The 27,638-nt window shown below is 42.7% G+C and overlaps 1 protein-coding gene across 1 annotated transcript in view; it reads left to right on the top strand.

The window, feature by feature from the left end:
- Positions 1–27,638, top strand: part of ADGRL3 (adhesion G protein-coupled receptor L3) — a 514,763-nt gene that overhangs the window by 318,484 nt on the left and 168,641 nt on the right. Inside the window, exon 8 of the mRNA XM_074823334.1 lies at positions 20,748–21,548. Within this exon, the coding sequence (XP_074679435.1) occupies positions 20,748–21,548 (801 nt within the window). The remainder of the gene's footprint in view (positions 1–20,747; positions 21,549–27,638) is intronic.

Raw genomic sequence — 27,638 nt, 5'->3', positions numbered from 1 at the left:
AGATTTTTATCGTCTGGAAAGAAACAGTCTTGGCCTTACAGTGTGTCGTGGTTTGAGCCCAGAGGACAACTGAGCACCAGACAGCTGGTCACTCACTCCTTCCCCCTCAGGAATGGGAAGGATAAAATAAGAACAAAAGGCTTGAGAATCAAGGTAAGGATAGAGAGGAATGACTCAACCGTTATGGTCATGGGCAAAAGACAGACTCGTTAGGGGAAGAAAAAGAACATCAGTTTAATTCAAACACCACCATCAACAACACTTAACAATCGGAGTAGGACAGTGAAAAATACAACCACATCTTAAAAACACCTTCCCCCCACCCCTCCCTTCTTCCTGAGCTCAACTTTGCTCTCAATTTCTCTACCTCCTGCCCCACAGCAGTGCAGGGAGGCAGGGGATGGGGGTTCTGTTCAGTTCATCACATATTGTTTCACCCATTGTCTCTGCTGCTCCTTTCTCCTCATGGGGAGGATGCCTCACACACTTCCCTTGATCCAGTGTGGGGTCCCTCCCATGGGAGACAGGCCTCTGCCTACTTCCTTCAACATGCTGCAGCTCTTCACAAACTGTTCCAGCATGGGTTTCTCCAACATGTCATAGTCCTCTGAGCAACAAACACTGGGGGCTTCCCTCAGTGCCCAGGCCTTCTTTGGGCACAGCCACCTCCTCTGGCATGTGACCCCCCCGCCCCGGGCTGCAGGTGGGCATCTGCTCCACCGATGACCTCCATGGGCTGCAGGGGCACAGCCTGCCCTCTCACCACAGGCTGCAGGGGAGTCTCTGCTCCAGTGCACCTCCCCGCCCCTTCCTCCTCCTTTCTTCCACTGACCTCAGAGTTTGCATAGGTGTCTCCCTTGCAACTCTTCCTCATAACTCCAACTTCTCCACCCAGGTTCCCCTTCTTAAATATGTTATCTCAGAGGCGCAGCCACCATTGTTAATTGGCTCAGCCTTGGCCAGAGGCAGGTCATACTTGGAGCTGGGGGAGCTTCGACCCTTCTCACAGAGGGTCACTGCTGTAGTCCCCTCCCCTGTTGCCAAAACCCTGCCACACACTCAATCCCAACACACAGTGTGACACTGGTGCTACAGACTGCATTTCTGTTCCATAGGTATGAGATCTCCCTCTCTATTCCTCCGTCTACTGGATATCACTTTTAGAAAAAGTAATAGATGTGCTCAGTATTCTTCCTATTTAAATTAGTTTGATCATAATGTATCTTTTCTCTCCTCGTCCCCTTTCTCTCTTTAAAATGTTCAGTACAGGACTTATCTGACATGAACTGAAGGTTTTTATACTGACTGTTGGATACCCCAACCATCTTGCCCATCTCTAATATGTGGAATTAGTCTTCGACAAATTGAAGAGTCTCTGTTCCTCCTTTGTTTGCCCTAAAACTGCAGGGTAATAGCCTATGATGGTGCTATAGATTATTTTAATTTTAGCTTACAGTTCCTTAACATGTATGGTGCTAGTTGTTGTTAATTTTTCACTCTTAACAAAGCTTCATTTATACACCTGTTTGCTTAAATTGCACACATTAAAAAAAAGTGCCTTGTTTTTAAAGATTTTTTAAGCACTTTTAATTACTTCTTTTATAAAATAAGATTTTTCTCTTTCTAGTTTCCTTCAAAACATGCACTGAAAATTGCTGAATGGCGATTCTCACATTCTGTGTATGGAAACTGTTCTGTACAAGGGACCTCATGTGTAACAGTGTTGAAAATCTAATCAGGAATGCTTCATAGAGCTGCGAAATCATTGCTGGATAGAACATTTTAACAAGAAAGCGAAGCTGTAATTGCTAGAGAAGGTCATGATTGCAAACACTGTGTTGACTGGGTGTGACTTGGATGAATCCTGATGGTCCAGAAGGAAAACCAGTTATGCCCTAACCTGTTCGCCGCTATTTTCCATCCCAGTTTTCCTCTTGTGAAACATAGTCATTATGTGGCTAAAGGTTGGAGACAAAGCAGAAATTCTGATTACAGTCAACAAGCTCAGCATTCTGCACACTCAGGTCCCTGGCGTGATGATATTGTGTACAGCAGTGCCATTTTCCACTATCGACTTTGTGAGCAGGAGCCTTCCCTGACCCGCACTATAAATAAAGTCCATGTTGTATGCAAAGCCTGAAGCCCCCTTTAGATTTATTAACAAAGAAAGCAACAAAAAATAGCATGCTGAGCCGCTCCTAGGGCTCCTCCCCAAGGACTGCACTGTTCAGAGCTGAAGTCCTCTTTGCACACCAAGTGTGCTCTTCATTTATCCTCCATACCAGGAGGTTTTTCAGAGCAAATTAACCCTTTCCTGGAAGAAACTGTATCCCATACAGTCTCTCAGGTGGGATTTGGTGTTTCCTTTCATCTCAGTCCTCAGCTAAATGACTTTTTGTATAATAGGCAGATTCCTGCTGTTATAGTAGGGAGATTCAGAGTTGAAGGTCCTGTGACTCCTAAGCTATTGTGTGCATGTCACTCACATCACTGCATTAAGGCTACCCTTGCAGTTGTGGCCAGGCACAGCTGAGAACATAACAGAGGGCCTAACTGGCTGTGCCCCACTGGTACCTGTCTATCTTGGCATTTGTTTTCTTGAAGCACCTAAACATCTCATTTTGTTCTCCCCTGCTCTGAATGCCACCCCTACGTGGTCTCACAGTGATCCTGAACTCCAGCTCTTGCTGTCGTGTTTTGTACTTCCTTATGGTTCTGGTCTGTGTTTTTTGAAGGTGGCATCTTGGTGATCCTTGGCCTCCTCTGGCATTGCTAGGAAAGAAAACAGAAGGCCATTATCCAGAGCCACTGCAAACTGATGCAGTTCTGGTGGTGGATATTAAGCATGTATCCTTCCCCATGACCAAATTGGCATCCATCAGTCTAGTGTAGCTCTATGGCATGTGCATATGTGCAAAGCCACTTCCAGTTTGACTTCACCTTGCAACCTAAGAGTCTTCTGCTGTGCAGACATCAGTAATGGGGGAGAAGGAGCATCAGTGAGAGCATCATGTGTCCTGTTGTTAGAGACAGGAAGGATGGTGGCACCCTTGGATCATTTGCCAAAGGGGCTGTGGCTCCAACCCCATATTGTTTCCCTGTGTTTGATATCCATCAAGCAGCAACACTGTTTCCATCCCCAGCTGCCTCAGACCTCGTTCACAGTGGGTCACCAGTGGTGACCATGCTGGTGGCATCGCAGCAGCTTTGGCTGCTGGAGATGATGGCTGTCACCTCCTCAGCCATTCCCACTCCTGGGATGGGCACCGCCAGCAGGTTCATGCAAAGACAGCTGCCCTGACAACGGGGTGCTGGGGGTAGCTGCTTCTGAGCCTTTGCCAGCATCATGGTGGGTTGAAGTGTATCCAGAAGGCAATTGGCACTTTGTCCAGAGCATGACCATGGTCTTTCCTCTTGGGAGCTGACTTACGTAAAAGAGGAGCAGCTGTGTTGTGCACTAGCTTTAATCTCCTGGTGGCTTTCCAAAGTGCAGGCTGTTCTGGGAGTTTAACCTTGTAATGGCTGAGGCCAGGCCCAGCTCTCAGAGGAAGAGAAACAGGCTTTTGATGAGCTGAAGAAGACAGAGGAGCATTTCTTACAGGCTTTTCTCCCTCCTGCTGCTCAACAAATCCAACTGTAGAATCGGATCTATGGGGGGGCTGTCGCTAGGAAGTGCTTGGCCAGTTGACACCTGAAACAATGCTTTAAGGTAACAAACCTTCTCAGTTCCTTAGAGCAGGTCTCACCATGACCAGACTTTCCCCACTCTCAACCAGACTCTGCTGACAGCAGCTGACAGGCAGCTAGGCGGGTAGCAAGACTGTGAGAAAATAGCTCTGAGTTCATTGAAGAGACATCAACGTTCAAATCTGACCACTGCATCCTCTCCCCTGAGCAAACATGATCCACAGGAGTTCACAACATTTGAACCTGTGGGTCTAGAGGAACAGAAAAATTAACTCGTATACCTGCTTGGTGTTTCTCTAAAGGGAGACTACCATGCTGTCATCCCTCCAATCACCCTTAAAAACACCTGGGGAAGGTGTCTTTGCTAGGCTACACACAGCACACTGAGAGGATGCTGACAGCATTTGCAATCATCATCCCTCAAGGTTCGCTCTTTAAACTTGCAGGTTTTCATAGTTGATATTGCATTATGGGAAAGAGCTGGAATACAGATTTGGTACCATTTCCCAGCTCTGCCATGGCTTCCTTGGGTGAAGCAGGTAATATTTTCCTGCCACTGTTCCCAAATGGGAATCTTAATCAGTCTTTAATTAACCCTGACTATTGTGTTTGTTTAGCTTGACAATCTATTGGGAGAGCAGTCTTTTCTCACGTTAGCAGTGGACTGCTGCCTATTTCTGCTCTGGCCCTGGGATATTGCTATAGGATAAGTACTATCAAAAATATCAGGACATTTCCTCTCCTGGTATCTTTGCCATCATGGCAGTCACACCCACAGTGAAAATGCAGCTTGTTGATCCACAATTTTGACTAAGTTTTGATTCCCAGCATGCATAACAGGAGTGTTCAGAGAAGCAGTTTCGCAACATCTGTGAGGCTTGTGTTTAAAATAGGATTAAGAGGAACAAAACAAGGTACATCCATGAAAAAGCCAGTTTTCTTCATGGTAAGGTACGTCCATGAAAAAGCCAGTTTTCTTCATGGCAAAACCCAATGTTTTGGGGAGTTTTCATATTTTATCTAGTGTTTGTATTATTTTTCTAACTTTGAGCAAGTATAAACAAAATGCTTTTTATTTCTGAAGGCCTTTACCTAAGAGAATCAGCATGACAAGTTGAGAATATGTATATAGTTTTAAAATTAGTATTTGTTTTCCTGTGAATGTGAGTCATGAAGTGATTGTTTCATCCCTTTCTTTAGGAAAACAAGCTTTGTTCCTTTTGGCTGGTATTTTCTCTCTATATTTGGTTGTGATGCAGTCAGAGATGACCAGAATTGTAAGCAGTGATATAAGTTTTCTGAGAAGAACTTAAAATTGCAATTCCAACCCAAAGTGACATGTAGCTTTGGATAGAAATTACAGATAATTTTAAAATACCTATTTAGGTGTTGGTTGATTGGTTTTTTTAAACATACACATAGTTCTCTTAGAGCCCCCACTCCCCCCAAACAAAACATATAGGGAGAATAAGAGGAGATTTTAATGTGTTCGTGCTGTTTATACTGTGGATGCTTTCTCCTGGCTCCCCTCGCTCTCCACGAAGGAATAAGACATGTTCAGCCAACGGAGGTTTATTGTGGGACATCCAGATCTCTGAAGAGCTCTGACGTACTAGACTTGTCATCTCAGCTTTTCATTGAACATATTTCTTCTGTCCTTGCATTCATGCACGGCTGTGCATATGTCAAACACAGTTTCATTTCGCTTAATTCACTACAGATTGTGCCATGAGCACCTGGTCCAGTTTTCCTCTGACTTCGTTGCACGACTTAGAGTAAACTGTAAAATCTTTGGGTTTTCTTCCCTTTTGCCATCCTGAAAACTGGAGTAATAATATTGCTAGAGAGTTTGTGAACTGAGAATTGCTGTAAGCTAATGGACAGTGAATTAAATACCTGGCCAGCTGTGCCAGGTCACTGATCCTTGCTCTGCCAGGGTTTCAGGGTGTTGGCATTTGTGCTGGCTTCCTTACCTGTAAAACAGAGATATTACTTGCTCAGGTGCTGTTCAGAGTAGCTGTGTAACACCATCTCTTTGCATTGAACGGAGAGTCCAAAAGCCATCAGTCGAAGGTGTATTTTGCAGACTGTCAGAGAGGTCCACTGAAACATCTGGAAATCAGCAAAGCAGGCTGCTTCCAGGTTGCATTTTTTGCCTGTTGGCCACGACAAGAGCAACGCCATAGCCTTACCCAGAAGGTTCCCCATGGCTTAAAAACAGAGGCATCTGCTGGGGTTATGAACTGCTTAGCAGCTTGGCTCAGCAGCGGGGGTTCCTGTAAATCGATCAGATCTGTCTTTACCTATAGATTTCACAGCTGTCGTGAGGAATGCTGTCTTTGCTGCACAGCTGTGCGAGTGAGAGCAGCAGAAGTGCTGGCTGGAAGAGATGAATGTGTGGTCACATAAGGAGAGGACAGGAAAGCATGGGGTCTTCTGGATGTGCCTTCACACAAGAGGGATTTGGGGATTTTTGCAGGGATGGCTATGGCTTTTCTTTGTTCTGGTGCACCCTGAAATGCCATGTGAAGTGGCATTTCTGTGCTCATTTTTTATTCCTTTCCAATGGCATGTTTCAAGGGCACATGTTCTACTGGTTGAAATCATGAATCAGAAGAAAAGGTCCTAGTCCGTGAGCCAGACCAGCCTGGACACTGCAGCCCAAGGGTGGGCTCCTTTGCTGGGAGCTGGCCTGGGGTCATCAAAACCTCAGTGCATACCAAAGGGCAGGATGGGCCCTGCTGCTGCTTCCTTCTCCTCCCCCACCCCCATGTCAGCTGTGTCTCTCAGCTGCCTGAGAGCATGCAGTGCTGGAGCTGTCCCATCCATCTACTTATTTTCCTTCCCCGTTTGAGTGTGACACCAGAACAGGCTGCACCAGCTGCCGAGAGCCCCCGGCACCCCCTCCTTTAGTTTTTAGAGAAGGGCAGTCTTTCAGCTGAAGTAATACGTACAGTTCATCCTTTCTCTGAGTCTCAGGGCACACATACAATCTGCTATTATTAAGAACATTGGTTTTGAACCAAGATATGGGCCATCGTCTTTCTGAAACTGCTGAGTACCTGCTCTCTCTAAATCAGAGCTCTTTTTCAAAAATATGTTGGTGGTCTGCTAATTTAGACTAATGTCTTCAGTGCTAAAGATCAGGACTTCCACCTCAGTCAACCCAAGTAGAGCCATCATGGGACTTTCTTCTTGTTTGTCTGTTTTGTGCATTAGTTCAATGAGAACGTAGGAACATACTGAAAGTTCTTTAAATTTTTATAGAAGTATACATTTGTGAAATACCATGCTACAAGAGCTCCTTCTAGCAGTAGGGTGGGCCAGCCACAACCCCACACTGCTCTTGCCTTCAGGTCATGGTGAAGATACACAACATCCAAGGCTTTCATAAGCCTGTTGAAGCCAGTTGATTAAACCCTTGTTGGGTTGTGCCTAAGTATGATCTGAATTTTATAATGTGCTATCACTGCCAAGAACACATGTTATTATTATGTTGGTGTTTTGCTGGTCATCAGAAACTGCTGTCTCTGAGAGGTGAATGTGGAAAAAACAGGATGGGTTAGCAATGATCTGTGGTGCCTACTAGTTGTATCTTGTTAGGCGGTCTCTAGGTTGTGTTTCCATACCAGTCTTAATGGTGATGCTTCTTAAACTGTTTCACTTCAAATTCTAGCCTGGTGCGGTCTCTTCTCACCAGCCTTGGGTAACCTAATTGTGCTTATTTTTGGTCCAACGCTTCTCAAAAGCCCTTCCCTCCCTCCCCCAAGGTTATTTAGTAATTTGGTAGGAAGGTGAATCTTCAAAAGCCTCTCCCAGGAGATGCTGTAAGCTGTGCTTGTGCTGTTCATGGGCTCAGGCCATGGCACACTCCCATCAGATCTGTTAGATGAGGCCTCCTGAATGCAGAAAAGAATGACACAGAGTGAAAGGAAAGGGCTGAGTCCTCTCCACCACCATATCAGCATGGCCTCATTAATGTCCCTCTGGGAACCTCTGGCAACATGATCGTTCAACTCTTGTGGCTTTGTCTCATCTAAATTGTCCAAAAGAGATTTCAGGAGAGAGAGCTCTTATGTGAAGCAGGAATAGCCTTGGCATCTGGCTCTGTCCCCTAGACCTCTCAGAGTCTCCCTTAGCCCTTTTCCCTATTTGCAGATTACTAAAAGCTGGACTGAAAACTGAACCTTACCCTTCATTCTTTTTCCACTTTGAAGTTAGCAGGATAAATAAGTGTTGTTTTACATAAAAACCAAGCCTTAACAAAGTAGACAGATTTATTGAATTACCTCATAGCAAAATGAGTGTGCTTCATTGTCACTTTTTTTTTTTTTTACTCTAGCAAGAATATTTCTTTTTAATCTATTGATGCCATGGGGAAAAAGCTGCATTGGCTATGAAATAGAGAGAGGGCACCACACACTGACCGCTCCAATAATGTGCACCAGTAAATATCGTGCAAGAGCTCAAGGATCCTAATTTTCAAATATATAATATATTAGAAGTTAAGCTGTTGCAAAAGCACACAAAAGACTTCTCTGAACCTTCATAAATTCTTATGCTTTAAATTAGAAATAAAATATTCTCTTTTTCATTAATGGCGAAAATGATAGGTCTTAGCGGTGCCTAATAGTCAGTTCATTGCAAATAGTACCAAATTTCTACGTACTCACTGCATATATTTTATTGCTGTAATTTGTGGTTCTCCCAAGCAGAATAATATTTTTACTTCACTGAATGTACCAGTGCAAGTTAAAGGTCTCAGATGTATTCCTTTAAAGTGACACTTCATTCCAGCTAGGTCCCTGCTTTATATCGGTACTTATTCATTAAAAAATAAGTATAAAATATAATGTCATCCTTCTTAGTCCCAGATTCAAACAGTGGGGAGCCAAATCCCAAAATGCATAAAGTGCTGTCTATTCACACTTGGGATCAGAGCACGCATTTGTTGCAAGTTACTCTCCCTTAATGCATTTATCTGCGTGCTTGGTTAAGTAAATACACCCCGGTGCCAACCTGTCAAGGGCCTGCTTGTGCAGCAGCCTCAGCTGGTGGCAGGCTGGCTTGCTGCAGCCTTGCCAAGAGCACTGCAGGGACTCCCGGCTTCATTTCTGCTCCTCAGTCAGCTCTGCAAGTATGTGAGCGTTTTCTGCACTGTTTGGTAGGTAATGATTGATGGGTGCTTGGCATGGCAGGGAGATGAGTGAAACAGAGGTGAGGAAGATGCTTGTGCACAGCAGAGAGAGATTGACTCAGCTGAGGTTTGAGGACACCCTAAACCTTCAGCAGAACCAGCACATTTAATGTTACCTTCTGGTCCGGACCTCTCGAGGAGGCAGCTATGCCCATCTGTCTTGCACTGCAGAGGTGTGCACACAGTCTCTCCCATCTCCCCGGCACTTCTGGAGCACGAACTGGGGAAAAGGCATGGGAACCTTTCACAATTTGGCAGGGCGTGATCTCCTCTGAAACATCTGCCTCTCAGCTGAGATTTTGTTGACTCTCAGTACTGAAAAACAGAGCAAAAGAGAAGATGAAATGAAGACTCCTAAGCAGCTTTCTGCAATACTTGCTTTAGCGGGTTGTAGATGAGATGTGTGTCAAGACTTCTGCAGAGTCGTTTCTTTAAAGTGTTTTGGGAATGTGCCTCAAAGTGTAAGCTATGCCAGCACCTTTGTGTTACACATGTGAATGTATGTGCGTGTGACACGCATTTGGGTTAATTATTTAAATCTTAAAATGTTGGAAGTCAGTCCTCTGCATATGAGTGCACATATGTGCACACGCACACATACAGCACAGTTGCGTTAATTACTTAAACCTAAAAATGCTAAAGTCATGCCTTGATTCTTTTTTTTCCTTCTTCTTTCAAATAGCAGATGTCTTTAAAATTTACACCAGATTGTAAAATCTTGTTCCAAAGGACCAGTTCCTGAAGAAGTCCAACGACTCCTTCCCCTGATCTTCACTTGCTCTCCAAAGTGGTTGTGGTAAAATCCCACCTCCCTAGCTACTTAGTAGGTGTTCCCCCAATTTAGAGAGGAGAAAACAAATGTGTTGTTTGGCTTTGTGGAAATCCTTTTCAGATTTTGATGGGCATTTTCCTACAGCATCCAGTTGGAGACACTTAAGAATAAGTACTACTGAGAGAGGCAATTGATGCAAAATCTTTCCTTACCATTTTCTCAATAGCTAAAAACAAGCGGTGTTTTACCTACCAAAGCTTTATTAAAGGAAACTCAGCCATAGCAGCCAGTGTCAGCAATATGCCTTGCAATCAAACAAGAAATATGGTAGATACTCCAAGACATGAGATAACTGCCAAGGCTTATTGCAGAGCAAAGAGCTTTTCAAAAAATGTTTTCTCTGAAGAGCATCAGATTTCACTCACTTCTCACAGCACAGACATGCCTTGGCAATCATGATTAGCCTCATTTGGGCCTGTGGAATCCATTACTTTATAGCTAGTCTCATAGCTGGCAGGATGACAAACAGTTTATTCCTCTTTGGAGAGAAATCGGACCAAAAGACACAGACCTTTAATTCAGCGTTCCCCCACCTAAGACATTTTTCCCTTCCCACTTACTGCTTAAGGCAAGACACCTAATGTTTGCCTTGATGGCTCTGTCAGGTTCTTGACATCCCAGATTTATCTCATGCCTGCATGAGAACAAATCTTTAATGAACTTCAGGCTTTTGTTCCTTTTAAAGTCAGGCAAGGAAGATATAAAGAGCTATGCAAATAATAATTATTCTTAATTAGCTACATTTGCCTAGTTGCCAAGTGATCTTTCTGTGTGTTTGACATCCCAGGAGGAGGAAGTAGTGGGGTATTTATCCTGCTCCATTTACCCGACCCAGTTACATGTGGGCTGAATGACCAAGGGGAGTAAGACCTAGACTCACACTTGCTTACAAGAGCTCTCTGGGGTTAGATTTTATCAGGCAAGGTTATCTCCCAGACAGCTGTTTCATTGTGGGGTTTTTAACCCTTCTGTCAGTCTCTCCATGCGCCATCTCTGAGCACTCCTGGGCTGAGCTGGCAGCACTGGGAATTAGGTGTAATGTAGGTTCCTGCCCTGGAAAGCCATACTCAACAGGCATGGAGGCTGAAACCCTGCTGCCAGCACTGCTTGGTCCACCTCTGCATGCACAGAAGCCTTTCTTGATGGAGGGAAGCAGCTTCTTGGTACTCACTTTGTGCTCAGACGCTTTCCAGAGGGGCACCATTAAATAAGTGTCCTAGAAAAATGCTTGGTTATCTTTCCTTTTTTTTTTTCTTTTTAGATCTGGAGTTGTAAGAAATGAACAGTAATGCTTCTCTCCCCTTTTATAGAGGACCTCATAGTCTGGATGAGGTTTCACACCTCCATTGGAGGGACTAGATATCCACATCTCGCTCGTCTTAGCCACAGGGCTGTGTTGCAAAAGGCTGGTAGGTGCTCAGCATCAGGATCTTCATTGGCAGCAGGAGCCAGCTACAGAAAAAGCACTGCAGAGGGTCAGCTGTGCAGTGGTTACCTCTCTTTCTGGATCTGTGCTTTCAATTTTTTTCTTTTTTTTTTTTTTTTTTTTTTTTTATGATGGGAGAATGATGTCCAGGTGGCTGATTCTGCTGTAATTTAATGGCAGCTCACTCATCTGCTGTTGTGCTGGAAACAATAAGAGGCCAACTGCCAAGGAAACTTTGGCTGAATGACTTGTACCCGTAATTGAATTTCACACAGTACTTGTATGGTCCCTTTTTTCCCCTCTCATGCTAACTCATCTTTCTGCTTCTTTTTAAGTGACAAATTTGAAAGGAAAATTCTGGTGCACAACAAGTTGAGAGAGTTGCAGTGAATTAAGAAGTTACTGCTGTTTTTTGTACAAACTGGTGACAACAGGGCGATGTGCTACTGGCTGCAGGGTCACAATGGAATTCTGCCTGGCTCATTTTTCTGCTTGTGATGGTGGTGAGCAGTGGCCAGTGCTCTGACAAACACTTTGACTAGCATAAACAATCTTTTTCGTTTCCCAAATTCATGGATGAATTGGTTTTTCAGGTTGCTTTATCTCTGGAATGATGCTCTAAACATAAAATCTCATCTACAGAAGAGATTTATACACATTAAAAAAGTCAGATACTTCTGAAGATGAACTTTGAATATAACAATACTTGCTGCTGCTTTTTTTTCCAGTGCAGGACTCATTATACCTTAAGTGAATTATCTTTACTTGAGCAAAAAATATTTACCTCTTGGAATAATACATTTAGAAGTGCAGCACAATCACATTCAGTATCTGCTGAAGCTGATGAAGTGTCTGCTTCTTCAGAGAAGCCAGTCACTGTGACTGCCACTGGAATAATAACAACAGGAGAGAGGCAAAGACAGAATAGAAATTATTCATGGAATTTCGGGAAAAACGAATGTTTGCAAAACCATTGAGAACCATCTCACTGATCTCTGCTCTACACAACAGCTCAGCACTTGCAGGGCCAGGCATATAGCAGAGTTTTTACTGTTTAAACCCAGATCTCAGAATCCCAGAGTTTCATTGGCTTTCTGCAGGACTGATACTTTTTTTTCCCTTAACAAAATATTGAAAGGCATAATTTTTTGTGGGCTTTAGTACCTAAAATTAGGAAATGAGGTCATAATAGTTAAGCTGCTAGAAAATTTGCCTCATGGGGACAGTGCCATGGAAAAGCATTTGTAATTTCTTGAGTTTGGGGGAGAGTCCATGTGAGGGCTCAGGCCTCTGATGCCTGTCATTCATTATATGAATGGCTAACAAAAAGATGGCTTTCTCCCAAAATAGCCTGAAGTTTGATCTATAATACATAAGGCAATTCTGTAGGAAACTATAACTTTTTTCCTCTCACAGAAACCTCTAGTGGACAAGAGTTAATGTATATTAGTGGTTTCCTGGGTCCTGATGACTGTAAGTTACACTGACGGGTGTTTTAACATTAATAATTCTTAGTATTATTTTAGTGAACATCTATTAAATTTAGTTATTATGTATTAAAAAGCAGACTGAAAGCACTGACATTTTAAGGAAGCCCAAATTAATGGTTTGAAAGGTTTCACAAATTTATCAGATGAATGGAAATCTAAGGGGAAAAAAAATCCACTTACAAAAAACGACAGTTTTGATTTCTGAAAATCTATAGATACCATATTTAAGGATCTAATTTAGGTTGTGGTTTGTGAAAGCATTTATGGATTATTGACATTTGCAATCTCCATACTTCACAGCAAAATTAATTAGGAGGTGATAATTTTGGGGATCTGTTACATGAAGCCATTGTAACACAAGGTAGAGCACCTTCATTCACTGATGCCTGGGTATTATATGAAAAATGTAATTTGTAAATGGAGCAAGTGAGATTATTCCTGCCTTTTATTAAATAAAGGATTAGCACTTCATTTGCTGTAAAAGGCAAGCATTTCTTTGGTGCAATAAATTAATATTTTTTTTTCCCAGTCTAATGGGAGGGAGTATAATGGACACACACAGGTATGTACAGTCAAGGAAAAAGTACTCTGTTTACTGAAACCTTAAATTTTCTTGGAAATATAAATAATGTTACAGACTAAGTGGGTCCCGCCATTATAATCATTTGAACCTAAACAAACTTTAAAACTTAGCTTGTGGAATAGTTTTGTCTGGTGGAGAACTGCAATGGAGAGGCTTGAAGTGGCGTATAGTTCTTTCATAACAGAAATTGGCAGCTGTGAGAAAGTTAATTCATGGCAATATAATTGATAATAATTTCTTCATTCCTTTGGCTAGAGAATGAAAGTCTGAGTGCTTTACATTCAAGTGTATGGACTTGGACTGCAAAGCCAGGTAATGTTAGTGGGGTCTGTTCCCCATTTAGCAGCACGTACATGCTTGCCGTTGGCACAAGTGAAGATCCCCCAGGTAAAAACAAGTGGTGGGGCATGAAGTGCAGTCTGTTATGTATTTATTTATTGTACCTTGCCAAGGAAGCTGATATTGTTCTTGCTCTGAAAAGGAAGGAAAATGATTTCTAGAAAACCTGTCGTGTTGAGGGGAAAAAATAAATAAAATAAATTTTAAATCTTAGTACAGTGGGATTAGGTGGCAAAAAATGGGAAGATAACAACAGTATTTGCAAAGTGGTCTTAGAAAACCTAATGCTTCCATTCTCTGGGCTTGCTCCTGAGCCAAGACCCAAGAGTGCTCTCCCTGTTGCATGTGAAAACTTTTCACATTAAAAGCTCGTGAAATGAGTGCTTCACTGGGGTTAATGGGACTGGAGCTAAATTCTGGATTGGGCTCAGCTTGATGTGGAGAATGGGGATGGAGGCTGGTCACTGTATCTTCGGTAGTGAGGGCAGTTGCAATGAAGGGACTGAGACCAAAGACCACTGCCTTGCTGTTGCTTTTCCTTTACCTAAAGGCAAAATGTCATCTGACCTGCTGGCTACAGCTTGCTGCAGTGGATGTGACTATGGTCCTGTTATTAGGGTGTTCGAGGTCCAGCAACCACCCATCTGCACTACAGTGGGACTCCAAGCTTTCCTAGAAGGGGAGGGTGGATGAGAGAATTGGTGGCATGTGCTTTGTTTTTGTGTCTGTGTGGTACAGAGTGAGTACTGAGCTTGTGGCCTTTTTTGTCATTTTAATCATGCGTCAGGAGAAGAAAACAAAGCAGAGATGGGTACTTCTGCAGCATTTTGAACTTCAGGTTGCCAAAACAGCTTGTTTCATATAAATGCTGAGCTAGCTCTCTAACTGTTCTGGCAGACCGTATGTGGGGGTTTAAGTGTTTTAAGTACAAATTAATAAAAGGAGAGTATTTTCATATTTTCATTTCCTGAGTTTAGATATATTTATTTTAGATCTGCTGCTGCAGATTTCAGCTTTACTCCAACTGTGCTTCCCCATCAGGATCTGTCTACGTACCACCTGCGCTTCCCAATGGTAGAGCGCCACGGGTTTGAAACGTGTATAGGTGTGGTCCTCTTCAGCCTCACTGGCTGGGTGCTGGGGTGGGGACCCAGAGGAATGATAAGGAAGCTGACCACTCTGCAGTATCTGTGCCTCACCCTCACGCTGCCTCTGATCTGTCAACTGCTGCATTTCTTCAGGGGCCTCAACCACTTTCTTAAGTTTTAGATGTTGGGAAGAGAAACTGCTCAGGACCTCATGTGCACTATTACTATTAGCATGACTGGGAATACATCCTACCTAACAGCAGATTTTCCTACATCCTAGAGGACAGAGCTTCTCTAGCACTGACTATGGGGTCCTGTCATCAATGATCTGCTGAGCAGGACGTGCTGTGAATCTGATGCTGCCCTTGCCTCTATATTGCCTAGTTGCCTAGACTACTGCTTTCTATTGTGATAGCTAAAAGGAAGTCTATTATCGACATGTGCTTTGGTGCCCTGAATTTTGAACATGTCTCTTCTTTACTTTAACCTGCTTTTAGTAGAGAAACACTGAGACTCCAGCACCCAGTCATGTCTTCAAAAAAGAAGAGCACCTTCATTTCCAAGCAGGCTCTACATGGGTGCACTTCGGGGTGCATTGCTAGGTTTGCAGCTTCCTAAACATGTTCATCTTCAACTTAAAACCCACAGATGGGGTGTGTGTGTTGGGGAGAAACACGTACATTGGGAGAGCTCTCTGTGGGTGCTATAGGGAAGTAGCGCCCTCAAGTCAAAGGTCAAGAGTTGTGGGCGCTTTGCTGTTGACACAAGGCTGGCTGAGCAGCTTGGAGTCTAGGGGTTAGAGAAAGAAAGAAAAGGCTGTAGATCCCAGACCACTCTCGAATGAGGAGCCCTGGTGCAAGGCACCTTTCAGACTTTGTTTTATCGTTAGAGGGAGCTTAATGGTCAAGTCCAGCACAGCAGGGCTCAGGGCCAAGTGGTGAGTCAGCTATGTGATGATCACCATCTTGCACCATGGGTCATCTGTTGGAGCAGGGCACAAGGCCAGTGCTGCGCCTTCTGGGGATATTTCTCCCTAGTTGGTTCCCTAGTGCCACGGCCGCTTTTCGGCTTCACCTCCCACGTATCTGGTCAAGCTGGTTGGTGGAGGCAAGATGCAGCGGTTAGCCACGTCTGGCATGAAGCACCCTCAGCATGGCTGAGACACTGCATCTTGTGACACTATGGTCAACCTCAAAAACCTGTTTTCTTAGTCCTATTTTGTCGTTAACTACATGTTTAACATTGAGTCTCTGCATATTAAATCAGTTTGACCTGTGAAGGACAGGAACATGGAGTGGATGACACTTATTCTGCTATTAAACAGCAGTTCTGAAAAAAATCGGCAAAGTACAGGGCATAACTTTTTACTTACTTTTGAATTTGACTTTTAACATCCCCCCTACTCAGATAATTTTTTTCAGTTTTGTGCTCCTGTTGCGGGTTTGAAGCAGTGCCAGGGAGAGAGCTCTCAACAGGACTCTGCCGCTGCGTGCTTCTGCCTTAAATAGTTGAGTGCAACTCAACATGGTGGTAAGAAAATGAGCAGTTAATGTTGTTCAAGTGTTAATTGTGCCAGAAATTAAGAGTGTATTTTCAGATCCTCAACCCAGCAGTACTAAGAGCATTTAATTAATTTGTTTGTGCAATTTCTCTGAGTGGGTGGCAGGAATCTGCCTGATCGCTTGGCTCCAGGTGCAGCAGGGGCAGGCTGTAGCGGTCAATGACCGCACATCGGCCTCGGTTTTTCTTCCGTCTGAAGAAACGGGAGAAAATCAGGGTACATGGAAAGTCTTGTTTGTAACTCCCCTGGCAAGTCGTTCTTGATTTCCTTTGGGCCTCTGGCACTGTTGAAGCCAATGTCACTGGCCTGCAACCAGCGTAGGAAATCGAGGTGAAATACCCTTGTTCTTCTCCAGTGCAGCAACAGCAGGAGTGGAGATCTCACTGCAAGAGAAATAACTGTGTATGTGTGCTTTATGTGTAGATCCCTGCAGGAAGGTAAGGTACCTCCTGTGCTATAAACAGTATTTAAATTCTGTGGACTAACACAGGCATTGCAGAGATGTAAAATTGTCTGTAATTGGGCAAAATTTTTAAAATTCTTCCAATACTTTATAAAGACAGTTTTGCAGTGATATTTTGCATGATTGAACAGATAATCAGACCCTAATTAGACCCTTCCTTTTAAAACGTCCTAGCTTCCTATGCAACCTGTTCAAATAATATGATGTCCCAATATAAGCTGAGTAATTACTGAAATTCAAAAGCATTAAGTCCTAAATCAGCAGGAAGAAAATACATATTTGGGATACAATGGAAAGCACCATGCAGGAGGTCACCAAAACACGTACCGTGTCTGGAATTATAAGAGAGCTGGATATGGCACTGACCGCTAATAACACATACGAGATATTCAGGATAAGGGTAATCAATGCTTCAGGTCACTCAGCTCAGCTGGTCATGAATATATTATCTCCTGCAGAAGCTTCTCTTTTCCTGCTTTACAATATCACACTGTTGTTTGAGTGCATTACAAAAGCTTTTGCTTGTTTGGAAATGTAGATTACTACCTTCTATGCTGCCAAAGGTATGGTATACCATCCGCCAGAAGAATCAGATTTGGAGATCTGTCGTGTTGCTTCCTTTCTTTTGCCAGGGACATTTAGTGTTTTTCTGAATACTTTACTTACTGTGGCCAGCCACAGTCTGGGACAGGGAGAGCAATTGCTGTGCAGGTTTCTCCAGTTGCTGGGTCTGGTGCCTTTTAATTTTGCTGGCTCTTTCCCTTTCAAAACCAGGTGCTTCCACTGAAATGCATGGTCTCTGCTCCCTAGAGCCCTGACAGCCACATGGTGAAAACATTTGCCTTTAACCTTAACCTGTTAGGAGGTAGAAAGGAGCCTGAATCAAAGCCCAGGTAAAAAAGACTGTTTAAGTTTGGAAGCATTAATTTTGGGAGCTGCAGTTGGCTCTGGATGTACACCTCCCCGTACGGCAAAGTGCAGATCCACATGTCTAGCCAATGCATTTGCAGTCTTACCCTGAAATCATTCTTCCATTGAGCCTGCAGTTTCCCATCCAAATGAATGAGACTTTCGAATGCAAAGGGGTTTGCAGTCCCAGCACCAGAGGACAGTCGTTTGGCAAGTTTCTCAGTCTGGAAGGGGCCAGAGTGAACTCTGGGCAAGCAAAAACAAAGTGTGCGTGCATACCTTTGCATTCCTGTCTCGCTTCTCTGAACAGAGATCTCTCAGCTGTCAAAACCATACTGTTTTGCTGGCAAGTTCTCACTTCCCCCTCAGTGATATTTTATGGTGCCTGTCTTCTCCTACACCTTCAGGGAAGAGGCCCTGCAGAACCATCAAACCTGAAGGTTGAGGGTGCAAGAACCTGTCTGGGGCCCCACAATGCTGGAAGAAGTAGGGACTGTGCCACAACCCTTTTGGATGAGGGCTCCCAAAGCCTCTCACAGGAGGTTTTTGGCTATAGAAACTGGTACTGAGTGTTAAGCAATTAATAAGTGCACTGCATTTATTTATTCTGACTGCAAGGGGCTTCATGTGAAGGGACGAGCCTCTTCAGCAGCATTATGATGCATGGTGAATAATTCACATAAAAATATCCATCAGGTTCTGAGTTGGGCTTTTTAAATAGTGCTTAGAGATTTGTAACTTATTCACACTGTAAGTCTTCAGGATCTTATAAATCGTGTAAGTACTACTTTTTTTTTCAAGTCCTACTAAAGCTTATTTTTTCTGAGACATAGGACAGGACTCTGCGAACATCCACCGATGTGCTTCATTTGACTCTCCCGAGTTCTCTGTTTGTGTCATAAGGGAATATTCTCCTGCTTAAAGTAGGGATCTCTATTTTACAGGATTTTGGTGAAATATATGAAGATGTATATTCTATAAAGTTTCTCCCTGCAGTTTTTATTCCATACGTAAATCTGTATCAGTCATATTTCAGTGTATGGGTATTTTATTTTGCTCTATGAAACTAGTCTAAGGTTGCTGCTGAGGAGGTAATCTCAAATAGTTCAGGGGGCCTGGTATGTCCCAAGTGTTGGTTGTTTTTTTTCTTAAAGATTTTTGTAAAGTTAAAATATATCTGTATTTTGCTCAGCTTCTCTGCATAATGTCCAGTGTATATCAGAGGAAAGGCTTTATATATATATAAAATGTTCACATACTAAAGTAAATTAATAAAGCTTCCTTTTCATTTGAAAGAGGTAAAGAAAAGTACCTGGCCAATACAGTACCATTAATCTATTCTCTTTTCTCCTTTCTCTCTTTACCTCTCTCTCTACAATAGAAGTGGAACAAAAAGGTAATTAAATACCTTTCAAATTATATATATATATTACTTATGTATAGGCTAAGTTATTTAACAGTTTAACGTTTTAGTTTAAATACTTTGTCATTAATTCTCACTACTTTTTTGTTAAAGTTTATTTAGTATCTCTGCTGCTCAACTTCACCGGATAATTCATTTTTGCTGAAAAGTTTTTACCAGTGCCACTTTTTTTCATTCAATTTCTATTCAAAGGTTTAGATAACTCACTCTTCTCCTGCCCCAAAGTATTTGGAAAGTGTGCATATGTACATATGTGCATAAGTATATCTAATTATGCAATAAAAGCCTCTTGGAAACAGCACCCCTTTATCAGAAACTCTGGGTGGTTACTTAGACTCCAATAGAGCAATATACTTTTACACCAGTTACTAAATCTGATTTTCCTCCTGTCTTGCTCTCCAGAGGGTATTACCAATTTCTTCATTTCTGAAAGTAATTGGTTATGCTCCAAGCAAGGAGTGCGAACACGGGGTCCCATCTGCCAGCCCCGTGCTACCAGAAGCGTGTGGTGGGATACCTCTTCATGCCTCCCTGCTGCCCATCCCATCATCATGGTTATTGTACTACATGCTCACAGAGACCAGCATTACAAATAACCAACAAATATTCTCCCGTCATGTGCAGCACCTCCAGGTCAGGAGGGTGCTACTGGGGATGACGGGGGGCAAGTGAGCCAGTTTCGCTCTGCAGCACCCCTCCTTTTGTCTCCCTGGCCAGCCAGCATTTTGATGTTGGCATTCCCGTGATGCCAAGGTCAGCCAGGTGCCGGCCAAGCCTCCTCCCAGGTGTGCTGGGCATGCCCTGGCCCCTCTCAGCCCCCCCGAAGTCTGAGCAGCAAAGCACCCCGGTTAGTCAAACCACTCCTCTGTGCTCCTCTCATGTAACAATAGAAGGTATATGTTTTTAAGTTTGAATTACTACTATATTTAACAGGACATTTTTTAACTGATTAAAATCTAGACTTTGGGTTCCTCTCCAGTGAACTTTATTCTTTTCCTTCCTTCTTTCCTTTCTTCCTTCCTTCCTTCCTTGTCTTTTCCTTTCAGCATCCATACATCATTCGTTTTTAATTGTGTGGACTGCATGTTTTGTGTGTCCTGTAACAGCTTTGAAAGGCTCATTTCTAGTTATATTGCAGATCTGTAGATGGGTGTTCCCCCCAGCTCCCTTTGCTTTAAACGCTCTTCTGAGTTGCTAAGGGATTTGCCTCTGCTTTGCTATCGGTACCCTTTAAATATTTAATATCGCTTGGGCTGTAAGGATCGGAATTTCTTTCTCTTATTTCCATTTCTAGGCCACTCTTCTGTGGGCTGTTCAAATAAATATGTGGATCAATTCCCCAGGAGTTTACCCCTTCACCTAGTAGGTACAGATTCATTGCAGAATATAATCTGGAAATTCAAACCCAGAAATCCTTTGGGGGTACATATTCATTTCAGAGTTTACAAAGGCGAGTGGTCCAAGTAAGTACACCTGCAAAAACAGATTTGAAAAGCAATAAGAAAATGAGCCACAGTTGATAGAAAAAGCAGGGGGAAAAAAAAAGTCAGTTTCGTGGAGCAAATCTTGTTCTAGAGACGTGGCCAGCAGGAAGGCTAGTCTCCAGCTACAAGGCATTGCTCTTGGGTTTCCTCTGATCTCGAGTGTGCTCTGCTCCAGAACTAGAAGCTGTTGAGATGGTTGGGCCAAATGCCCCTGAACTGTCATTAACTTTGTTTTTTTGTTTTAAATTCTTCTCCTCTCTGACAGTTTTTCTTTGCCCTGGACTGCTGAAAGGAGTATACCAGAGCGAACACTTATTTGAATCTGACCACCAGTCTGGTGCCTGGTGCAAAGACCCTCTGCAGGCATCCGACAAGATCTACTACATGCCCTGGACACCATACCGGACAGACACGCTGACAGAGTACTCCTCCAAGGACGACTTCATTGCTGGGAGGCCAACCACAACCTACAAACTCCCGCACCGGGTGGATGGCACGGGGTTCGTGGTGTACGATGGGGCTTTGTTCTTTAACAAGGAACGAACCAGGAACATAGTCAAGTTTGACTTACGGACAAGGATAAAAAGCGGGGAGGCTATCATAGCTAATGCAAATTACCATGACACCTCTCCCTACCGCTGGGGAGGCAAGTCTGATATAGACCTGGCTGTGGATGAGAACGGGCTGTGGGTAATCTATGCAACAGAACAAAATAATGGCAAAATAGTCATTAGCCAGTTAAACCCTTACACTTTAAGGATTGAAGGGACATGGGATACTGCCTATGACAAGAGGTCAGCTTCTAATGCCTTCATGATCTGTGGGATTTTATATGTGGTGAAGTCTGTGTATGAGGATGATGACAATGAAGCCACAGGGAATAAAATAGACTACATATATAACACTGACCAAAGCAAGGATAGCATGGTGGATGTGCCCTTTCCAAACTCCTACCAATACATTGCTGCTGTGGATTATAATCCCCGGGACAACCTCCTTTATGTATGGAACAACTATCATGTCGTGAAATATTCCTTGGATTTTGGCCCACTGGACAGCAGAGCAGGTAAGGGTTTTAATACCGAGCCAAAATCTGAATCGGGCTTTCTATTTTTCTTGCAAATAGGATGTAAAACTGAAGTACACGCCTCTTTTACTGATCTGCCTGTGTTTCTGTAAATTAAGACCCACCACAAGACCTACAATGGATATTAAGACATTAATACATGCAGAATACCTTTTTTTTAATCTTTGTCTGAAATGAAATAGAGGAAGGAGTGTGCTACCCTTAGCTAACTTGAAACAGTCTCCAAATGTCCACGCTCTTGTTCGCGTCACGGGGATAGCATTCTTTTGTCCTTAATTGAATTTTCCTCCATACATCAGATAATCTTCCTTTCTGTAGGAATTTTGGCAAAACAAAGCATGGAAGATGCTGTCGCTGCGAACGGCCAGGGGAAAACTGCCAGCCAGTTTAAATGACTTTGTTCCATTAAGCTGGGGGAGTTTGGGCTGTTCAGGGAAGCCACCACTAATTGCAAATGTGAACATACACCCACAAGTGTGTGTCTAGAGTGGAATCGACAACAAAATCCTCCTAACTGTTGGTTTCTTTTCTTTAAAGTTGCTTTTTTTTTTTAAAGCATTTCATGACTTACTGTGACTTACTATACTTTCTCTAAGAGAGGAGCATCTGGCCCCCAGAGGATTCTGAGCTTTTCCACCTTTTTTCCTGTTAGAAATTAGGCTGGTAATTACTTAGTTGGGTTATATTACCTTAACTTTATGAACTTCTTCATCTTTTTCAAGTATTATGTTCACAGTCACCACTTTATTAGTAACACGACTTAGCCTAGGTTGTGGTCAAACTCACATGACAGTGCAAGAATTTCCAAACAGCATTTGCTCAGTCATTTTCAAATGGTTACTGCTGTACACAATGTAGTCATAGTTATCAGGTAGTTCCTGTGGTGGACTGTGTACTTCAGAAAGGCAGAAGAAGTAAGAGGAAAGGCAGAATTAATATAATTTGGACAGTAAACTATTTGATTCATAACATGGCTATTCCCAAAACATTATTTTTTGTTAATAAGAAACTCGGAAGTGGATGAGTGGATTCAGGGCTTCAGATTGCAAAAGAGAAGTCGAGAGGTTTCTGTTGCTGAGCTTTTCTTTTTCTTTTCCTGTGTGCAACCTGTTATTTATATAAAAAATGGATCAAGTGATGCTGAAAGAAACCGTGGATATGAAAAACTGGGGAGAGATAGAATAAAAGTAGTAAAATGGCAGTGAATTTCTCATTTTTATACAAAAATGCAAGGAAGAGGAGAAGGAAATCTTGAAGAGACAGATGAAAAAAAACCCAAGTGACTGTTAAGAGAGGAGCAGGGACATTTTCAATGATGTTGACCTCTGCAAGATCTCATATGAGCAAAAAATGAAGTAATACTTCTCATTCTCCCAACTTAATGATGAGCATGTACTTTCTGAGTGGTGGAGTGAAGCAGCGCAATTTGTGAGCTATCGGTTATCCCCAAGGAGTGAAAATCAATTGCATCCCTTCTATTTCACGGAGTTTCTCTCCTTTTCAGTGAATTATTTCCAGGTATTACAGCAGACTCTCTGCTGCTGCTTTTTCACGTGGTGACCATTGTCAGTAATAGCATCTTTAATAAGAAAAGCCATAATCAGTGAAAAAAACAGATTTTGTACTTTCCTATAAAAAAGGAAATGGTTCTTCCCTTTTTACCAGTCTAAGCTGGTGAGATGGGAGAGCAGGTGAAAACCTTGGAAAGGGCTGAAAGTCTGTGAGGTGCAAGGATTTGATTTGTCCTTGTGTCACTCTGGTTTGAAGCCCTTTTAATTTCACTCATGTTAGGAGGAGAACTTAAAATCCTGCAGTGCCTCAGATGGAAAGCTTGAAGCGGTTTTGGCTTTGGGTGGTGACATGAGAGGGTTAATCTGGTGTCAGGGAATCTGGTGAGCCTTCTCTGACATTTCTTTCATGCAGATTTTGATAGCTTTGTAATGTGGGCACAAAGCTGAATTTTACATGCGTTTCTCTTCTCTGAAAATTGCTGGGATTTCCTTTTTGGCAGAAATGCATAAGGATCCCATTACCTCACTATTTTATGGGTTTAGAGGACTTTTGAGAGGACTGCTCCAACAGCAAGTGAAATTCTTGATGAGACAGCTTGAATGGGCCAAGGCATTTCAAAACGAAGAAAAATACCTTTGCAAAGGGAGTTCACTGCTCCATTACCTGCACAGCCTGATTAGTGGGAGTGTTATTTTATGAGTCAGTCAAACAGAAGCACTGATTTTGAATTGAATAGGTGAGCAAACACTTGCTTGACACCAGGTTTTTTGCAGAGTGGAGCTGGGAGACCAGATCTGCGTGACTCTCTCTTCCAAGTTCAGTGCAACATTTTCTGGTTAGCACCAAATTTCATGCTGCATTGCTTTATGTATAATACTAAATATATGGCTGGCTTAAACTCAGCTCCTCCACCAAAGAGCAGAACAGAAGCCAATGCAACACTAGGAAAGCAGTGAAGACCCAGGATATTTATATTTGGTTATTTAGTGATTTATTTTTTTACAGAGTGGACTGTGGCTATGTGTTTCCCCTCTTCTCTTACAAAATCACCAGTGTTTCTTGGTTAGAGCAAGGCAATGTTCAATGCAGCCATTTTCCACAGGGTTACAGTTTGAGTAGCAAAATATGTAAACAATATCTGCTTAATTAGAAAATAAAAGAAAGATTGTAAAATTGATGGGTTGAACAAATGGTTGTTAAAAAACAATTAAGGGTGAAGTTTTAGGAGAAGAGCTCTTAAAACGAAAAATTGGTCTTAACAAGAAAAGTGATATATTTAGCTACCTAAATAGCCAGTAACATATTTGAAACATATTTGAAATCTCTGGTATCACATATTTCAAGGATATCTAAAATAAAAAACAGCTGTTGGGGGCTCCAGTTCACTCAAACATTTTCAGTCTTTTCCCAAACCATCCAAGGAAAATGGAAGGAGGCAGGAGTTGCTTAGCTTATAGGAAAGGCAAGGATCACATCCTCTTACTCTTCACAGTGATTAACATTTTCTATGAGTTTTAATTAAAGGTCTGTTTGTGCATGTAGGTTTGGAACATATTTGAGATCTTCGCTGTTGCAGAGCTTCTCTCACCCACTGTTTGAAAAAATGGGCTTTTACTTCTCAGAGTAAATGAGTGTCAAAACCTGGCGTTTCTGTGCTCAGCTTCTGTAGCAGCTGAAGGTACAAGGCAAGACAAAATATTCTGAAGTCTTAAGTGAGGCACAAAGCTGGATTCAAATTGATCTAGAAGCAGTTCAGGGCTCTTGATTGAATTAAAACCAATTGTTAATTTTTCTTAGAAGTGGGAAAAGCTGCATTTTAAGGATTTGCCCCGCTCAATTGTTTTTCCTTTTGTCTGGGGTTGTTTTCATTTATCTCAAAAGCAGTTCTGAAAGCAAACACTCCCCAGTGCCTGCAAATCCCAGGAAACCTGTCATTAATGTCTACTTTCAAGAAGTGAACTTGAAGATACCAAAAGCCTTTGAAGCATATTTTCTTTGAGCTGTTTGGCCTTAAAATTAGTTTTTTGGAGAATGCTTCTCCATAAATGCTCCTGAGCTTTTGGGTTATTTCTTTGTAGCTGTTTTTGAGTTTGCTAATTTGAAGTGATAGTGAGAATAGCTCTGCAACTCTAGCAGTGTTTTCTATCACATTCTTCAAGAAGCTGAACCCAGGAGAGTGTTCAGGTTTGTTATTTTTTTTATGTGTCCCACTAGAAACGTGTAGAGAGGGAAATGAAATGCTGTATCAACAGAATGAAAAATTTTCTGCAACCTAATCAGTCTTAATATTCACCAGAGTTACCTGTTTTAATCATCACCCACTTGTGATACAGTCTGCATAAACAAATTCGAGAAAATATCAACAAATCCTCCTCTCCAAAAAGGTAAAGTGCTCCCATCCTGCTTCCCGGCGCTGTGCAGCATACAAACACGCATCTCTCAGCTTTGCGTCTCTGCACCCCCCGGGCAGTCATGGCTCCTGGCTGAGTACCAGGTAGGGGCTCCTGGGCAGCAGAAAGACCAGAAGAAGAAAGTTTTGTCTTTTAAACGCCAGAGGTGCCACATGCCAGTGCTGGCAGCTCTTGTGCGGCAGCTCAGGATACGCTGGCTGAGAGTTTAGACCAGGGGTAGGGACCAAAGCCTGTCTTGTAGCTCAGCAGTGAAGAAGTCCAGGGAAGAACCTGAACCAGGATAAGGATCCCTCTGTGCATGTCCTGGATGTCCTGGCAGCTGTTCCCAGTGACATGAGAAATATAGACCACCTACTTTCAAGGACATGTTTTAAATTATGTCCAGGAGACCCAGGCATTACAGTATGGGCTGTTTAATAGATGTGTGAAGTCAATAAATAAATATGCCCAACACATAAGGAAGACAGGGATATGATATAAGCCTTCTAATACAGCCTCACTGTGCTGAAGTGGCTTCCATAGATTGTGTATTAACACTGTGGACTGCCAGTCAGGTAATCAAATGTGATATGAAGCTTCATCCATATCTGTGATATTTTAAAAACCTCAGAGGGTGCATGTCAAACCTTTATCCTCCACATTTTGTTAAATATTGTGGGATGCTCTCTTAACATGTGATTACAACCATTTTATTCAGTGAGGGTGGCTGGGTTTGTTTTTTTTTCCTAAAGCAGCTTAACAATGCAGATAAGGTGAACCCGCTGTCCTTATAATATGCTAATTAAGTGCATTGTGTCTTGGGTAAAAGATGTGGCAGTATGGTGATGAATAAGAACTTTAAACACATATGACACCTCGTTAAAATGTAATTTTCACGTCATAAATCTGAGGCTTTTCCTTTGACAGATGAGTAATGTGGATAGTGGGCAGAGGATCTTGAACGTTTCAAAGCTGTCACGTGCTAATAGGTAGCAGAAAGCGGCTTCCTGCACTGCTCGCCTTTAGCGCCCTACATCCTTGCCTGGGAAATGCATCAGGAGGGCTGCCGAATCTTAAATCCGGCTTGTGCACAGGATATGAATTGCCATCGCTTTGAGATCCCGTTGTGATAAGACACGCTTAGTATCTCTGAAGTTGAGTTCGGGCTGCATTTTAAAAGGCCAGCTGAGCCTTTTCAGTTAGCAGCTTCTCCTGGCAGACACGGGCCATTTTTAGGGAGATGCTGAGTGTTTAATTGCAGCTTCTCCTGTGCTTTTGTTTTCCAGTTGCTTTCCTCCCATCTAGGAGCATCCCTAGCTCTCTCACTCCCGTTCCTCTTCATTGCTTACAGTGACAGCTGCTGGTTGCACAGTGTTGCTGGAGGTTTTCAGAGGGATCAGCTCTTGCTTCCAGAAGCCTCTGCTAAACACATACCGTGACTGGGGCCCTGGCTTTTATCCTCTAATATTTGCCCATATATGCGTGTCCCATTTATTCTATAAATATTTCAGTCCCTTTTTGCTATTTAAGATGTCTAAGTTTGAAGGTGAAGAAAGCATCACAGAGACTCTTCATCTTTTATGACAAAGCTGGCATCTCAACCTACATTTGCTGGCCAGCCGGTACCTTAAGCTCAGAAGGACAGGAGGATGTTTCACCTAACTGGGGTATGCTGGGATCCAGAACTGCATTTGTTCCCCATTTTGAGGCCTGATCTGTCTCTTCATTTTTATCCTGTTTTACATTTTTGTAAAGCAGTGTTTGATTAAAAAATGATAAAAAAGTATCATACCAATGGACACTTTTCTGAAATTAGGGATTCCTGCTTTTTGTCAGGAAGGCTGGAGCTTGAGCTCTTTCCTCTACCTTCTCACAAAAAATCCTTAAAAAGTGCCAGATCCCTCAGCTTCAGAATGCTCCCTTTGTGGAGCATTTCATAAATACTAATACTGTTTGGTTAGCACAGCAGGAGTATCTTCAGTGCCTCTCCAGTACAAATAAATATGTGGTTGCTCCCTCCTCCTAAATAAAAATGTACTTCTCTCAGTAGGACCATGGAACAGGAGGTAGCCTTACCAAATGAGGTGGAGCAGCCCTCCTTTTCCTGGAGTCACCGCTCCTACCATGAGGCACCTATTTGAGCCAGCCTAAGAAAATGGTACAGCAG

This window comes from Strix aluco, chromosome 4, assembly GCF_031877795.1.
Source record: "Strix aluco isolate bStrAlu1 chromosome 4, bStrAlu1.hap1, whole genome shotgun sequence".
Taxonomy (NCBI): domain Eukaryota; kingdom Metazoa; phylum Chordata; class Aves; order Strigiformes; family Strigidae; genus Strix; species Strix aluco.
This window is presented reverse-complemented; position numbering and strand designations above follow the sequence as displayed.